Source organism: Triticum aestivum, chromosome 7D, assembly GCF_018294505.1.
Source record: "Triticum aestivum cultivar Chinese Spring chromosome 7D, IWGSC CS RefSeq v2.1, whole genome shotgun sequence".
NCBI classification, from domain to species: Eukaryota; Viridiplantae; Streptophyta; class Magnoliopsida; order Poales; family Poaceae; genus Triticum; species Triticum aestivum.
Genome location: NC_057814.1, coordinates 449701601 through 449718618, shown reverse-complemented (window position 1 = coordinate 449718618; position 17018 = coordinate 449701601). Strand labels below are relative to the sequence as shown.

At 45.3% G+C, this 17018-nt stretch overlaps 2 protein-coding genes across 2 annotated transcripts; one reads left to right on the top strand and one right to left on the bottom strand.

The window, feature by feature from the left end:
* Window positions 1-109: 109 nt before the first annotated feature.
* On the top strand, window positions 110-2251 carry LOC123168356 (proteasome assembly chaperone 3; the record flags this gene model as incomplete). The annotated part of the gene is given in 7 exon segments (XM_044586228.1): window positions 110-187; window positions 298-345; window positions 430-476; window positions 982-1048; window positions 1128-1171; window positions 1648-1705; window positions 1901-2251. Coding segments are annotated over 7 exon segments (393 nt in total). The 3' UTR covers window positions 1952-2251.
* A 31-nt stretch (window positions 2252-2282) lies between these two features.
* LOC123168355 (uncharacterized) lies at window positions 2283-5206 on the bottom strand. The gene is made up of 3 exons (XM_044586227.1): window positions 4671-5206; window positions 4247-4512; window positions 2283-3706 (listed from the first exon to the last, which is right to left on the bottom strand). Exons 1-3 carry the CDS (start codon window positions 4876-4878, stop codon window positions 2528-2530), a joined length of 1653 nt encoding a protein of 550 aa, XP_044442162.1. The 5' UTR covers window positions 4879-5206; the 3' UTR covers window positions 2283-2527.
* Window positions 5207-17018: the final 11812 nt, after the last annotated feature.

Genomic DNA, 17018 nt, shown 5'->3' with positions numbered 1-17018 from the left:
GCCTCCAATCCGTCCTGTTGGCTCCGAATTTTCAATCAATCTTTGTAACAACAGCTAGCTTCTCCTCCTCCTTTGGGCACGCGGTTCTTCGATCCGATTGGTTTCGCAGATGGAGATGCCGACGGGGTCTGCGCAGGCAGGTGGCCGCTTCCCTGTGCCGCACAAGTCCCTCTCCTTGGATATCAAGGTTTGTTGGATTTAATTTAATCTATTTCTCTAGTCGTTTTGAGAACAATCTGTCATAGCGGGAGTGCTATCTGATTGCGAGTATAACTTGGTTCTGTCTGGGCTGACCAGGGCAACAAGACTGACATTGTTATCAGCAAATACGAAGATAACTTTCTGGTGAGTTGTGGATTCATAGGTCGTATTTGATCGAAAGCTATTTTTCACATGCGAGAGATGCTCAGCTGTCCACCGTATTGGCAGGTCATTGTGACACAGATTGGCTGCATGGGAACCATATTAGCTGCTAAGTAAGTTCTTTATTCTCATTAGCATGTACAGTTTGGTATATCCCGGTCAAAAAAATGCCTAGTTTGCCAGTGTATGTTTTTTGCATTGTCAGTTCTGCATATGTGGTGGCCACCTCCATGTACATGATATTTGTAAGTTCCAGGTCTGGCTGATCTTTAGTGCTAGGAACAAATTATCTGTTCATGTGGTTAATCATCTAGTTCCAAGAAAGCTGCAAAACTATTGAGCCGTTCTGTAGTCTTGCAGTAAGTATCACATCTTAACTTTCAGATTTATATTTGTGCTACACAATGCTTTTATTATTACCTCAGCACCTCAACATGATAGATGATTGGTTCTTGCATATTGTTCCGTGTTAAATGATGTGTCAACTAAGAGATGACAAAGCAGTATACTGGATGTTTTCTACTGGTAACAGTTGATGGAATTAAGGCATTACCATTGTCATTTCTTTTCTTGAACTCTTGTGCTGCATTCTTTACTAATCCTTTCCTTCCTGAATAGGAAAGATGAAAGTGTTTTCTCTGATCCAACCTACAATGTATCTGTTCTTTTTGGGAAGAGGGATGAGGTAATCTCCTCTGAACATCCATATTGTCAGGCTTGATTGTGCACACATCTAATGACACTGCATAATGTTGTGATCGCAGCCACTCCTGCTAGCTTGTGCACGCCAACTTATCGAGCATATAAGGTTTGCTTTCTTAACCGTCTCGTCGTGCTATCCGCTGTTTCCCCGTCTCTGATTATTTTTTTCAAGTTTTTGTCTGTGTACCTGGCAAGCAGCGATAATAACTGCATGTAAGTTTGGATGAGGAGTTCCATGTGGGACAATTGCCAATACCTATGGCCCATCAGTTGTTCTGTTTAATCATTTGGTTAAGCAGTATTGGCACGCACCAACAATTTGAAAGCAAGCAGCACCATTAAGCTCCTCTTTTTTCAATACTGTTGTTGAATTGTTGTAAGCATTGATCTTTTCTTCGCCCTGCAGTTTTTGTGCCAATTTTTATGCTGAAGTTAGTACCCAATCTGTTCAGGTTCGCTCATAGGGCTGATATACCACATGCCATTTGCTTACATACGCATATACAAGTGACTATTATGTATCAGGGTTGGTTAACTTTGTCACCGTTTTGTACTTACATTGTTGTTATACTTGTTTTGAAGTGGTAGTGGCTCAGCTCGGCCGTTGGTGATCTCTCTTGGTTTGAAGGATCATTCCCAGGTAAGAATTGAAACAATTTCCATGTTATGATTGCCATATTATGTGGACCACGTACATTTGATCTTTGCTTTTCGAAACCCCTTGAAATTCTCATGTACTGTTACTGTTGTGTATCACTGAGGACAGTTTGCCATTTTGCTTTCGATCCAATAGTATCGTAAATGTGTGTCTGATACAATTACGTCAATTTTGTAGGGAACATTGAAAGATGTAGTTTCTGCCATTGTTGACAACCCCCTATGGTGATAACTTTGCAAAGGTTGGGATGGGCATATACATGTTCGGTTCATCTACAGAGATATTGACATACACAAGCTGTCAGAGCAAAATCAGCCCTTGTTTATCATGATGCATGAATATCTCTAGAAATTATGTAATTACTCCCTCCGTAAAGAAATATAAGAGCGTTTTAGTGATCTAAACGCTCTTATATTTCTTTACGGAGAGGGAGTATAATTTATTCCAGATTCAGTTATCATGAGGTGATTTCCCCACTAAAATGCGTAATGATCAATATATTTCCCTAATGTAGCTTAGGGGTTGCTACTTGAAAGTATTTACAAGATTTAAAAACCTGTTTAATGGTAACCAAGAAGAAATTGCTTCTCAGGCCGAGCAGTATGTATAAAAAGAAATCTTACAACAGTATGGTAATATTAATATGAACACCATGCTAAATGTGAGGAAACACCATAAAATATGAACACTGCGAGTTAAGGTACTATCGATTGCTTCTTACTGGTTACTGCTAACTTTTTTTTTTCTTTTTTGATTGCTCTTGCTGGTTTCTGCTACTCCAAACTTTTTGTTTTGAGATATCTGTTACTCTGAACCTGATCCTTGGCCATCAACGTCGGCGAGCGGTGGTGGTGCGTCGTCCTCTATCTTGGGGTAGAGGAGCTCTTGTAATGTGCATGAAAAGCGCTCGCCGTTTTCGTCCGTAGGCAGCGTTGGTATATCCTCGAGCAAGTCAACGAAATCAATATCTTCGAGCATGGCGAAATCGACATCTTCAAGCATGGGCAAATCAATATCTTCGAGCTTGGGGAAGGGACTCGCAGCCGCCTGCTGGGAATCTATGTCGTCGGGCATGGGGGAAGAGGAACTCGCAGCCACCTGCTGCGGATCTATGTCGTTGGGCATGTGGGAAGAGGAACTCGCAGCCACCTGCTGCGAATCTATGTCGTCGGGCATGTGGGAAGAGAAACTTGCAGCCACCTGCTGCGAATCTATGTCGTCGGGCATGGGGGAAGAGGGACTCACAGCCACCTGCTGCGAACCTTGCTGCATCTCGCACCAAACGTCGAACTCATCAGCCAGGTAGCCGCCCTGAGCAGCCGGCGCTGGCAGTGGCGGTGGGGCCTGCATCTTCGGCGGGTCTGTGGTTTCCTGGTAGGCAAAGTGCTCGGCAGACGCCGGCAGGAGCTGCGTCTTCAGCGGGTCTGTGGTTTCCTGGTAGACAAAGTGCTCGGCCGACGCTGGCAAGAGCTGCGTCTTCAGCGGTTCTGTGGTTTCTTGGTAGCCAAAGTGCTCGGCGTCTACTGCAGTTTCTTGGTAGCTGAAATGCGCAGCAGATGTCGGCAGGCCATGCGCAACGGCTGTTGGTCCCGACGACACCAGAGACGGGTGCATCGCCGGCAGCGCATCCCAGAACCCAAGCCCGTCGGTGTACTGGACGCCGTTGTGCTGCGGCAGGTATGTTGGGGCGGCCGGCGAAGAACCTGTTAGCCCCATGTGGCCGGCGTTCGGCGTCACCGAGCGGCTTGTGCTTGGCCCTGGCTCGGCATCACAGGCGTAGTAGTAGTGGTAGTCATGTGGCTGCCCGGCCTGTGCCTGCAAGAAAGTCCCTCCGGCTGGCGGATGTGGTGGTGACGGCGGCGGCGCCTCCTCCTCCTCGTTCGCCCAAGTGGAATCGGGGGTGTTTTCATCTTCTTGAGTTGCTTGCTTCGCGTTGGCGGGTTTGTTCATCTTATATAGGCGGTACAAGGCCATCTCCTCCGCCTGCAAACACACAAGGGCGTGACGAGATAACAACTGAAGAAAGCAGGCTCAATGTCTGATATTATAAAGATATATACTCGCAGTTCTGCATATGCATGGCCAAACTAAATGTGTACAAGAAGTATGTGGTGTCCATCACAACTTGAAATTGTTAATTAAGATGCGATCACTTCTACTATCTAAATTACCAAATCTGTCGAGTGTAAACGTGATGCATAATTTGGTCATGGTTTTCAGATGATAGGAAATCCCAACAGCAGATAGATATATCCTTTAACTACATCCTTAATTATATACTCCTATACGCAGTCACCCTTCACTTCCAAAAATATGCAACCGTGGCAGATGTGTTAATTTAGCTAATACGGAGTACTAACTCAAAATCAAAAGATGAATACAAAATAAAAAGGTCAAACACATTTTCCCTCCCAAAACAGTATTAATTGTTAAATAAATCATATTTCGTGCGATTCACCTTCAAACCAGTAGTGCATTCAACCATGAACAAAGGGGTTGGCGATGAAGAAGATGAATCATTACCTTCTTCTTGTCAACGATCTTGGTGTACTCTTTGATGGCCCAGTCGGTCTTGACGCCAACCTTCTGGCCGGGCTTCTTGTCGTAGAAGACCAAGGTGAGCTTAGAGCCGACGGTCAGGCCGCCGCGCTTCAGGGCCTCGCCGCCCCCCGAGGCCTTCCACCAGCCGTCCTTGGTGAAGCGCCGGGGGCGCACCCTGGCGCCCCCTGGGAACTCCCTCTCGCTGAAGAAGTAGATGCTCCCGGCCTCCTTGTGCGCCTTGTACCTCTCTGCTCCATCGATTCCGATTCGTACCATGATTCATGAGCGAGCGCGCGGAATTGCATTGCATTGCGTTCATGGATCACCACGGATTAAAAGTTCAAAACAAAGAGATCGAAGAAGAAGAAGAAGAAGAAGAATGAAAGTTTAAAGAAAGGTGGGGTACCGTAGAGCTCGGCGGGGTGGTACTCGCGGATCCTGACGTTGCGGAAGATGGTGGGGAGAGGGTGGGGGAGAGGGCGGCCGGCGATGATGTCCTCGAGGAGGCGGATGAGCTCCAGGTCACTCGGGACGAAGTGGTAGCCCTGCGGGAACCCGTGCCGGTTCCACCAGAGGTCGTTGACGACGGCGACGGCCTTCTGCATCTTCTCCATGGCGACGACGGCCTGCGTACGTGCGATCGGTCGTGGTCGGATGGAGCTCGAGGAGGAGTTGCGGGAGAACAACGACCTGCGTCCGCGCACGGCAGGAGCTGCGCACAGGGGCGTGCTTTATTATGGCGACGTCCGCTGGCATCCGATCCGAGTCGAATCTTTGTGACTTGATCGATCCGGATTAGGAGCTGATTGAGGAATCCGAGTTGGGAAATGATCGGATTAGGAGTCCCCCTCCGTCGATCCCGGCGCACGGCGGAGCTGCCGCAGCCAGGGCGGTGGTGGGCGACGCGCTTCTCCTGCTGCATTGGCCTAGCCCACGAGCGCTACTCCACTGCCGCAGGGCACGCTGATAGCCTCGTGGACTCGCCGTCCATGTCGGGGTTGAGGACGATGGGTTCGTCGGCAAGGCATTCATTCTTGTGTTCCTTTCTTGGACCTGGGTCCCGTTTTAAAGATTTTTTTTCACGGTAATACGCTATCCCATTTATATCATAGAGATCGAAGTCAAGCCATAAGGACCGAGATGACAATACTGAAAAGATAGTAGAACATCTCAACATCCGTCACCTGCCTTCGGCACCACCACAGCATCCATCGAAGAAAATAATGACGGATCACCTCCTCATCCAAGCTCGACGTGGCTTCATTGCTGATATGTAACTTTACGGACCTCCAAGGTGGCTCGCCAAAAGTGAAGCCATTGCCGTTGAACGAATCAGATCGGGACGACACCCCGGACACGCCATCGAACTCTAGATATGGCACCCCACCACGACTAAGACGCCGAAGGAGGAAACCAGACCCGTCATCCATCAACCACGAACTCAACACATGTTCCGCCTTTCAGATGTCGTCGATGCAGATCACAATCTGCATCCGTTCCTGGATTACCTCCCAAGCTCTACACCGACGTTAGAGCAGACGCCGTCGCAACGACGGAGCCCGAGGACACATGTCCACCACAAGGATGCCGCCACCGTCACACCATCCTTACTTGAACAGACTGGTTTCCAAAAACATTCCCAACCATAGGGTCGATCGCCTTGTTGGTGAAGAATCTTTATTCAACGCCGCCATCGCCGCTGCCGAAGTCAAGCCGATGAACAACCTAAAAATGAAGCTACTTTAGCCTAAAACTATCCACACACGTGGATCCGACGGCCCCCCTCATCATCGACGGCCGAGGTCATTGGCGGAGGGGAGCTGCCGGAGGACGGCGGTGGAGGAACTCTCCTTGGGAGAGACGCTGGCGAGATCACCCTTTTTCTTCCAGAGGAAGAAAGAACGACCCGATACTACTGTCCCGTTCTAAAGATATATACTGCACATTACATGTTTGTTCAAATGTGTGAATGCAAATAATTCCCTGTATTTTTATGTATATAATAACCCCCATATCGGCATTCGAACAAACTTTCATTACCCTTACATGTTTAGTTTTATTTGGGCAAGGTTAAAGCGGAAATAACATGGTGGTCCACTTACACGTGCCACATGGGGACACATTATTTTTAGGTATGGCATGTATCAAAAATGATTCTGGCGGATCCGTAGGCAGGGTATCTCGGTGTGGTAAGTATGCCGGAAGTGAAACAAGAGACATATTTATCCAGGCTCAGGCCCTCTGAAAGTGCATTTATTTGGTGTGATGATATTGTGACGAAACTAACGACGGTTGCTAAGATTTATCTCGGGTCATTGGTTTCATGGATTGTTATTATGGGGATGGTTGACCCTTCTACTTCAAAAAGATCAAAGGCGTGTTTTTTCGACAACACGAAGGTTTTATTTTCGGTTTGATTTGAGTCATAGGACAACCGCACTGTTAAGAGGGGTCAAGCTGGATTTTTTAGGGGTTGCCACACTTTATTGATTCAAAGCAGCATTCAAGGGGATACATAGGGGGTCATGGGTATAGACATCCACAAGTGGCAACCTTGACCACGCGAGACATGAAATTTTACAAGATTATGTGTCTCCTGATGACCCACAAGTATAGGGGATCAATTGTAGTCCTTTCGATAAGTAAGAGTGTCGAACCCAACGAGGAGCATAATGAAATGACAAGGGGTTTTCAGTAAGGTATTCTCCGCAACCACTGAAATTATCGGTAACAGATAGTTTGGTAGCAAGGTAATTTGTAACAAGTAACAAGTAGCAATAGTAACAAAGATGCATCAAGGTAGCCCAACCCTTTTTATAGCAAAGGACAGGCCGGAGTGTTCTCTTATAGTAAGCAAAGCGTTCTTGAGGACAAATGAAAATTCATCTAGTCATTTTCATCATGTTTATTTGATTCTCGTTCGCTATTTTGATAATTTGATATGTGGGTGGACCGGTGCTTGGGTGTTGTTCTTACTTGAACAAGCCTCCCACTTATGATTATCTTCTCTCGCAAGCATCTGCAACTACGAAATAAGAATTAACATAAATCTAACCATAGCATGAAACATATGGATCCAAATAAGCCCCTTACGAAATAGCGCATAAACTAGGGTTTAAGCTTCTTTCACTCTAGCAATACATCATCTAATTACTACTCCACAATGCCATCCCTTAGGCCCAAGTATGGTGAACTGTCATGTAGTCGACGTTCACGTGACAATACTAAACGAAGCAATAACATGCATATAATCAAAATATCGAACAAATACCAAATTCACATGATTACTTATAACCGGACTTCTCCCATGTCCCCAAGAAAAAAAGTAACTACTCACAAATTATATTCATATTTAAGATCAGAGGAGTATTGAATAAATGTAATATCACCGGGGGTCATAGAACTTGCGTCGCATGTTCAGTTTGGTGCTAAAACTTTAAAAATACGGTTAAGTGGTTCAGGCGTGCAAATACGGTCACACTACGTGTATGTGGACATATCCATATGTATGACCCCACTTGTCAGCGAGTGAAGGCATTGGGCGCGACATATTACGGCAGGAAGAATTGAACCCGCGACCAACTATTCAAGCACAAGTCGGTCTAGCCACTCAACACTTAGGGTCATGTTGTGTACTCTGGATAACGAATTTATGTGGAGTTTAATTGGGCCACAGATAGAGCAGACCATTTTGTGCGTGCTTTTCTTTTTAAGATATTTGTAAAACGTAAGTAATAAAGTTGTAATAAAGCCTAGCTCCTTTTGCTAAACAAAAGTAATAAAGTTGTGTTGACTCAAAGAAAAGTAATAAAGTTATGTCAAATATTTGTGTGTTAAAAATATTGTAGATACACATGATGATTAGTAAATAAGAATATAAACTTGTGGATTATATATAAAATACTTAATAAAGCATAAATAACAAAAACATTTATGATAATTTTAAAACATAAGTAATAAAATTATGTTCAAATATTTATGTGTTAAAAACACAATACATAAAAGTGATGATTAATAATTAAATTTTTTTCAATATAAACCTGCATATTATATAAATAATATTTAGTTAATACAGACATTCAAAATGTTTATTAAATAAATATGTAGCAAATTCAAAAATATATGCAGTTGTGGCTTATATTTAATACAAAATTGTGAACGAGTAGATTTGCTAAATATTTATGAATATTCACTTCTATGTAATTTTTTTGCTTATGAGTTATATTAAAATAAATACATAATTTAATTATTAGCCATGATTGAATATTCATATTAACTGTTTAAATTTTAAAATATGAATAGTTTTATTATACAAATATTAAACTGTATGAATGTGCATATAATTATTAAGTGTTTGTATATTTAAAATAATATATTTGAATTGTAATTTTGAAAGCCAAATATGTAATGCGCACATTTGTATAACACACATGTTTATACGATACTCAGCTTTATAAAATATGTTATTCAATACTACGCATGTTTATATTTAACTTTTTTTACTTACTAATCATCATTTGTATGTATAATATTTTTAACGTGCGAATATTTGAACATAACTATATTTCTTATGTTTTACAAATATTTTAGAAAATAGTGTGTGTAAACTGGGCCGTAACAGCCCATTTAGGCTTCACAGGCGTGACATTTAGTACATATAAGTTCGTTATCAGCGCTCAAAGAAAAATATAAGTTCGTTATCCATATTATACACCTAGACCTGAAGGATTGTAGTGGCTAGTCCGTGTCCTGTTAAATTAGTTGGTTCTGGGTTCTTGTCCTGGTAGACCCATCTTTTGTGTTAATTTTTGCATATATGTATGTACTGTTGTCTAGTTTTCTTGTAAATAAAAAATGTGAGACGATTTTGTGTAAAAATACATCACGATTGTTGACTTTTTTGAAAATAAAAAATATCACGGTGTTTTATGCAAAACTACGTCGGGCCCAACGCAATCGCTCACTGACAGTGGGGGCGTACACATGAATACGCCCGCATATGCATACTATGACCGTATCTACATGCTTGAGTTAAGTTAGGTGACCATGAAACCGTATTTTCAAAGTTCTAGCACCAAACTGAACAGACGCAAGTGAGACTCCTGATGATATTACCTCTATTGAATATTATTAAGGATCTGAACTTATAGTCTTTCACAAAAATAAATAAACTAGCATTAACTACAAGATGTAATCAACAGTACTAACAACCCACAGGTACCAATCTGAGATTTTGAGACAAAGATTGAATACACGAGATGAACTAGTGTTTGATATGAGATGGTGCTGGTGAAGATGTTGATGAAGATTGGTCCTCCCATAATGAAAGGCTCGTTGGTGATGCCGATGGCTTTGATTTCCCCCTCCTGGAGGGAAGTTTCCTCGGTGGAATTGCTCCGCGGAGAGCAAAAGTGCGCCTACCCAGGTCCCGCCTTGAGACGGCGGTGCTTCGTCCCAAAACCTTCCGTCTGATTTTTTCTAGGTCAAATGACATCATATACCAGAAGACGGGCTTCGGAGGCCTGCCAGGGGCCCCACAAGCTCGGGGGGCGCCCCCCAGGCTTGTGGCTTCCTGGTGGGTCCCCTCCTGGTGTTTCTTCAACCATTATTTTTTACATATTCCAAAATAATTCCCCGTAAATTTTCAGGTCATTTGGAGTTGTGTAGAATAGGTATCTCTGATGTAGCCCTTTCCGGTCCAGAATTCCAGCTGCTAGCAATCTCACTCTTCATGTGAAACTTGCAAAATAAGAGAGAAAAGACATAAGAATTGTGTCATAAAGTGAAATAAAAATCCAAAACACAATAAATAATAGTAGGAGAACATGATGCAAAATGGACGTATCAATTCCCCCAACCTTAGACCTCGTTTGTCCTCAAGCGAAAGCCGAAATCGATAATCATGACTACATGTTTAGAGAGAGAGAGAGCGGTAAAAACAAAATACAGATTTGAAAGCATCATGATCGTTATTATAATAGCAATATATCATCATACAACTTCTGATGAATAAGTGAAAATTCGTTCACAAGATAAAGTATGAACTATAAACTTCATTGAAAACTAACAGACCATGATCTCGATCACTAAAGCAATTTCACTTTATCATATTATCAGAACATAGAAAGATAGGGCTTATAATTTTGCCTCCCAGCTTATTTACCTCAAGGGTAATGTCAACAATAATAACTCATGATCACCTATATTCAACTGGATATATATGTCTAGATCTTTCCCCACCACATGATGCTTGCCAAGAAAGAAAATAGAAATGTAATAGAGAGGAATAATGTTGCTCTTGCATAAAAGTAAATACATAAAGTAAAATATAGGCCATTCGCAGAGGGAAGCAGACCCGGGCCCATGGGTGTACAACCTGTGTGCCCTGCACAGGGCCCCTAGTTTCGAGGGCCCCCAGGTTTTGGAAACGGTGCAGATGGCCTGTAGCCCATTTCCTAGTAGAAGGCCTAGCTCACTAGCCACACACGCTAGCCCGAAGCAGGCGGATCTGGAGCTGATCCAATCCAGAATCGCTCGCTCCCAGCGACCAGCGCATTGGTGGGCGCCGGCGCACAGGAAACCACCGTTGCCGCGCCACGTCGCCGGCACGCAAGCACACTCCACTGCCGCACGAGATGCTCCATCCTGTGGTACGAGGAGTCCTACGAGGACCTGTTGCTCGACCGCGCAGAGAACGTCAGGGAGTTGGTGCAGTACGTCCTTCTTCAGGCTCTTCATCCTGGCGCACCTTATGCCCTCGAAGCCAACACAACAGGCTACTTCTATCCCTTCCTCCCAATCTGCTCATCCTTGACACTGATTCAGTCTTGTTGATAACGTAGGAGTACCACTGATTCAGTCTTGTTGATATGAAAATTTCATTCTTCTTGATATGCAAATTTCAGTGTATGTCAGTATGTCCTGTCACAAATTCAGTTTTTTGTTGTACTGAAATTCAGTGTTGTTGTCCAATTTTCAGTGCACAGTCTGTCTAAGTTTTACTTTATATGCTGTCCAAATTTCAGTGTGCTTGCCCTGCTATTTTACTGCATTTTTCAATTGGGCTGCCGCCTTTTATCAACTGTACTAGAGTTGGCTTTAATCGTTTGATCTTTCTATTTTTCTATGCGCATAGCGAGCTGGCCCTATTGCTTCAAGGATGAATTTGTCAACATGATAATCAATGGGAACAAAAGGTATCAAGTATTTATTATTTCTACTAAACCACTATTATATATGGCTTGGAATGTAAATATTTTCTATGCTCTCCTTTAGATTACTCCACCCAATGTTTCTTTATAGCCCAAGATAGGCTCCATTTTAGAGTGTGGCATAGGGCCCCGGATTTTGCCGGCCCGGCCCTAGAGGGAAGAAGAGGTTGTCATGCGCCTTTTGTTTTTGGGTGTGCAAGCTCTTAATGTAAAGGAACGTCATTTTATATTGCCCCTTGTGATAACAACCTTTATTATGCGGTCTGTTGCTTTTATTCCTTCACCATCACAAGTTCATACAAAGTTTATTTTCCTTTACAATAAAATATATACATATTTAAGAGCAATTTTTTATTGCTTTTTGTATCGATGACAACTTACTTGAAGGATCTTATTCAATCCATAGGTAGATATAATGGACTCTCCTGGCATGAAACTAGGTTTAAGGGTTTTGGATGCACAAGTAGTATATCTACTTAGTGTGGATTTTTGGCTAGCAAAATATAGTGAGCAAGCACCACATGTTAGAGGATCCATGACAATATAACTTACATGTGAATATAAGCAAACATAACTCATTACATTGTCTCCCTTGTCCAACATCAAATAGTTGACATAGAATATTTTAATGGGGGCTCACAATCATAAAAGATGTCCAAGATTGTATATTTATATATGAGACCTCTCTTTCTTTATTACTTTCCATGGATTGCAACAATGACCAATGCTATGTTTGTTAACTCCCAACAAATTTCATCAATTATACTTCTTTTATGTGAAGTCATCACTCCCCATGGGATTAGCATATGATCCTTTTATTCTCTTTATTCTTTTAGACTGAAACAAGAAAGTAAAACAACTCAACTCAAACTACTCTTTATTATATAACTCTCACACTCGATGACATAAATAGATAGATCACTAAGCAAGCACTCAAAACTAGATCGAACTAAAAATTTATTCTTCTAAATCACGAAATAACTAAGGATCGAACTAAAATAGATAATGATGATAAAAGTGATGGTGATACGATACCGGGGCACCTCCCCCAAGCTTGGCACAAGCCAAGGGTGGTTCCCATACCTGTGTACTCAAGTGTCTTTCTTCAGTGATGGTGGTGGTGATGAGGTGGTATGCTTGTCCTTAATAATGTTCACCAAGGTCTCCTTCAAACTCTGAATTTCTCGAAGCACATGACGAACGATCTCAGTGTTCTTTGCACTTCGTCCATAATGTGTTTGTTCTCCAAGCCCCAAGCATTCTTTCCTGCATCATTTTCACTTGGACAAGAGATGTCCCATTTGGAAGGTATGTGCATATGAGGAATATTCCCAAACCTATAATTGCGAACCAAATTATGAAAGATGCTCCGATGTAAGCCGTGTGAGGGCCTTCCAGGGGCAAGCCCATCTTGTACCTCTTGGCTTCCTTGGTTACTTGTTGTTCCCATGGACCGGCGGGGATTCGAAGTAGTGGAGATGCCAGCTAGAGTGCCTCTCTCCGAAGTTGGAGGGTGGTCCTCAAGCAAATATCCTTCTTCTTCTTCCATGGTGACCTCCTCAGCCTCCACTCTCTTGAGTTCCATGTGCATCAACCAAGCATCTTCTCCCACGTTGTTGGAGGAGGAAGAGGACATGATGCATGGTCTTGGAAATCTGTAAGAAAACAACACGAAACAAGAACAGAGGAGAAACTTGCGATACGGTGGTCAAAACATCCGGGAGTATATATAATGTATTTTTGTCATGCACAAGTAATATGGAAGAAAAACGGAGTCAGGAAAGTCCGCGCGGGAGCCACAGGTCCGACCACGGCAGAAGATAAAGAGAGAATGAAGGTCATTCCCTATGCCTCAGCCATAGGTTCTATAATGTATGCCATGTTGTGTGCCTTGCCATAAGTTTGGCAGGGAGGTACCAAAGTAATCCAGGAATGATCACAGGACAACGGTTAAGAATATCCTGAAGTACCTGAAAAGTACCAAGGATATGTTTCTCATTTATGGAGGTGACGAAGAGCTCGTCGTAAAGGGTTACGTCGATGCTAGCTTCGACACAGATCCGGATGACTCTAAGTCGCAAACCGTATACGTATTTATATTGAATGGTGGAGCTATCACTTGGTGCAATTCTAAGGAGAGCATCGTGGCGGGATCTACATGTGAAGCGGAGTACATAGCTGCTTCGGAAGCAGCGCATGGAGTCTGGATGAAGGAGTAGATATCTGATTAGGGTTAATACCTAGTGCATCGGGTGAAATGAAAATCTTTTGTGACAACACTGGAGCAATTTCCTTAGCAAAGGAGTCCAGGTTTCACAAGAGAACCAAACACATCGAGCGACGCTTCAACTCCATTCGTGAAAAGGTCAAGGATGGATACATAGAATTTTGCAAAGTACATACGGATCTGAATGTGGCAGACCCGTTGACTAAACCTCTTCCATGGGCAAAACATGATCAGCACCAAGACTCCATGGGTGTTAGATTCATTTCTATGTAATCTAGATTATTGACTCTAGTGCAAGTGGGAGACTGTTGGAAATATGCCCTAGAGGAAATAATAAAGTGGTTATTATTATATTTCCACAATCGTGATAAAGGTTTATTATCCATGCTATAATTGTATTGATAAGAAACTTAAATACATGTGTGAATACATAAGCAAACACCAAGTCCCTAGTAAGCCTCTACTAGACTAGCTCGTTGATCAAAAGATGGTCAAGGTTTCCTGACCATAGACATGAGTTGCCACTTGATAACGGTATCACATCATTAGGAGAATGATGTGATGGGCAAGACCCATCCGTTAGCTTAGCATATGATCATTCAGTTTATTGCTACTGCTTTCTTAATGTCAAATACATATTCCTTCGACCATGAGATCATGCAACTCCCGGATACCGGAGGAATACCTTGTGTGCTATCAAACGTCACTTTGTAACTGGGTGATCATAAAGGTGCTCTACAGGTATCTCCGAAGGTGTCTATTGGGTTGACGTGAATCAAGATTGGGATTTGTCACTCCGTATGACAGAGAGGTATCTCTGGGCCCTCTCGGTAATATAGCATCACAAGAAGCTTGCGAGCAAAGTGACTAAGGAGTTAGTTACAAGATGATGTATTACAGAACGAGTAAAGAGACTTGCCGATAACGATATTGAACTAGGTATGGAGATACCGACGATCGAATCTCGGGCAAGTAACATACGGACAGACAAAGGGAATTATGTATCTTGTCATAATGGTTCGACCAATAAAGATGTTCGTAGAATATGTAGGAACCAATATGGGCATCCAGATCCAGTTATTGGTTATTAACCGGAGAGCGTCTCGGTTATGTCTACATCATACTCGAACCCGTAGGGTCTGCACGCTTAACGTTTGTTGACGATATAGTACTATATGAGTTGTGTATGTTGGTGACTGAATGTTGTTCGGAGTCTCAAATAAGATCACGGACATGACGAGGAGCTCCGGAATGGTCTGGAGGTAAAGATTGATATATAGGATGATAGTATTTGCTCTCTGGAAGGGTTTTGGAATGCACCAGAGTATTATCGGATCACCAGAAGGAGTTCCGGAAGGTCACGGGAGCTTATTGGGCCAAACGGGCCAACGAGGGAGAGCACACCAGCTCACATGGGGCTGGCGCGCCCCACCTCATGGCTGCCAGCCCTAAGGAAGGAAAGGGGGACACCTAAGTGTCGTGGTGGGCGCACGACAGATGCCAAGGGATGGCTAAAGATAGGAGGAGGCTCGAGGGCACTGGTGGGCTCCAGAGGCGAGGTCGGCATGAGCGAGCGCGGGACGCAAGACATACCCAGGTTCGGGGCTCTCTAGAGAGATAACACCCCTAGTCCTGCCGAGTGTAGTTGATATGTATTAGTACAGGGTTGCTCCTAGAGCTGTATGGAGGAAGAAGGAAGGCTGGCCAAGGCTTAGGCAGCTCCCTCTCCTCGGGTGTTGCTTGCTAGGTGTGTGTGTGTGAGTGAATGAGTGAGTTCGCCCCCATGCATGAGGGCTCCTGGGGGGTTTTATAGGTCAACCCCCCAGGGGTACAATGGTAATGTTACAAGGCCGTAGGGCCGGGTTGTCAGTGTCCAGGAACCCGGTGCTGGGACCCGCCGGGTGCCAGGTCTCGCCGGGTTCCCCGGGCGCGGGCCCCGCGCGCCTAGGGGCACCGTGCGCCGTCTTGTCGATCGTCAGGGAGTGGCCGAGTCGGGTCGGCTACAATGGCAATCCCTCAGGTCGCCGCTTGCTGGCGTCATTAGTGATGACAAGCGCACTGTGGCCACGCCAGCCCTGGTCAGCGGGGCACTGTTGCCACGCCCCGGCTGACCAGAGGCATGGGTGGGGTACTGTTGTCTTCGTCATCGGTAGGTGGAGACTCCTCCCATCGTACGACTGGGATGGGACGGGAGCTGACCCGTGGCCGGGTTGGAGAACACGCCAAGGGTGGAGCTGGCTTGTTGGGGAAGTCTTGGTGCATCGGGCTCGGCTGTCTTGAGCTGGTTGTTGGGGCCGAGTTGAGGAGTCTGGCCGGGTCGAGGATTAGGCTGGGTCGAGGGGCTTGGCCGGGTCAGGCGACCCGGCCAAGCGTGAGCCGGCTTGAGGGGCGATGCTGGCCCCATTGTTTTTGAAAAGGATCCGGGTTCTGTTGCCTGCCCGAGGTTCATCCCCCCGACAGTAGTCCCCGAAGCTGTGAAGGTCCGCCATCTTCGGATGGGAGGGCCTTCGCAGTTTCCCCCCTTTGAAGGAGGCGAATTTTGTGACCGCCGGGTCCGGCAACACCCACTGTGTGCCGGCTTCTGGAAGTCGGATCGCGGCATCCCGGCGGCGGCGGGAAACCGAGGAGTCCACCGAATCTTTGAGGCAATCTTTTGGGCTTCGCGCGAGCGCCACGTGGCGCCTGGAAGCCGGAAGGGCCTGACATGCCACGCGTGCGACAGGACAGGGCGACGCGCTGGGGCCCGCGGCCGCACGCCCTCGGCCCACGCGCGCGGATTTATTGCGGCGTCTACAAGTCGATTGCCATTCTCGAGGCAGTTATTGCGCACATACGTGCGCAGTTATCGCGGGGAAGTGGGAGAGGCGGGCGCAAACAATCCCACTCCCCCACGTTTCAAACTGCGGCTTATAAATTGGAGCGAGGAGGGGGCGGCGGAAATCATTCTCGCTCGCGCCCCTGCCTTCGTCTTCCTTCTCTCCTTCTTGCGACCGCCGCGCACCGCGACGTCCGTTGCTTTAAGCAGAGCTTTGTGGCCACCTTCTCCTTTCTTCTCTCGTGCCTTTGTCGATGGCATTGCCGTCGGGCTCGTGGATGGGCTTGACCATCACCCTTGATGACATCGCCTATCTTCGCACCACCAGGCGCCTGCCGAGGGAGACGGAGGTCGCCGTGCGCCTGCCGCGGGGAGAGTGGGAGCCGCGGCCCGAGGGTGCGGAGCGCGTGGTCTTCTTCCCGCACTTCAAGCGCGGGTTCGGGCTCCCCGCGAGAAGCTTCTTCCGCGACTTCCTGGAGTTCTTCGGGCTCCAGCCCCATC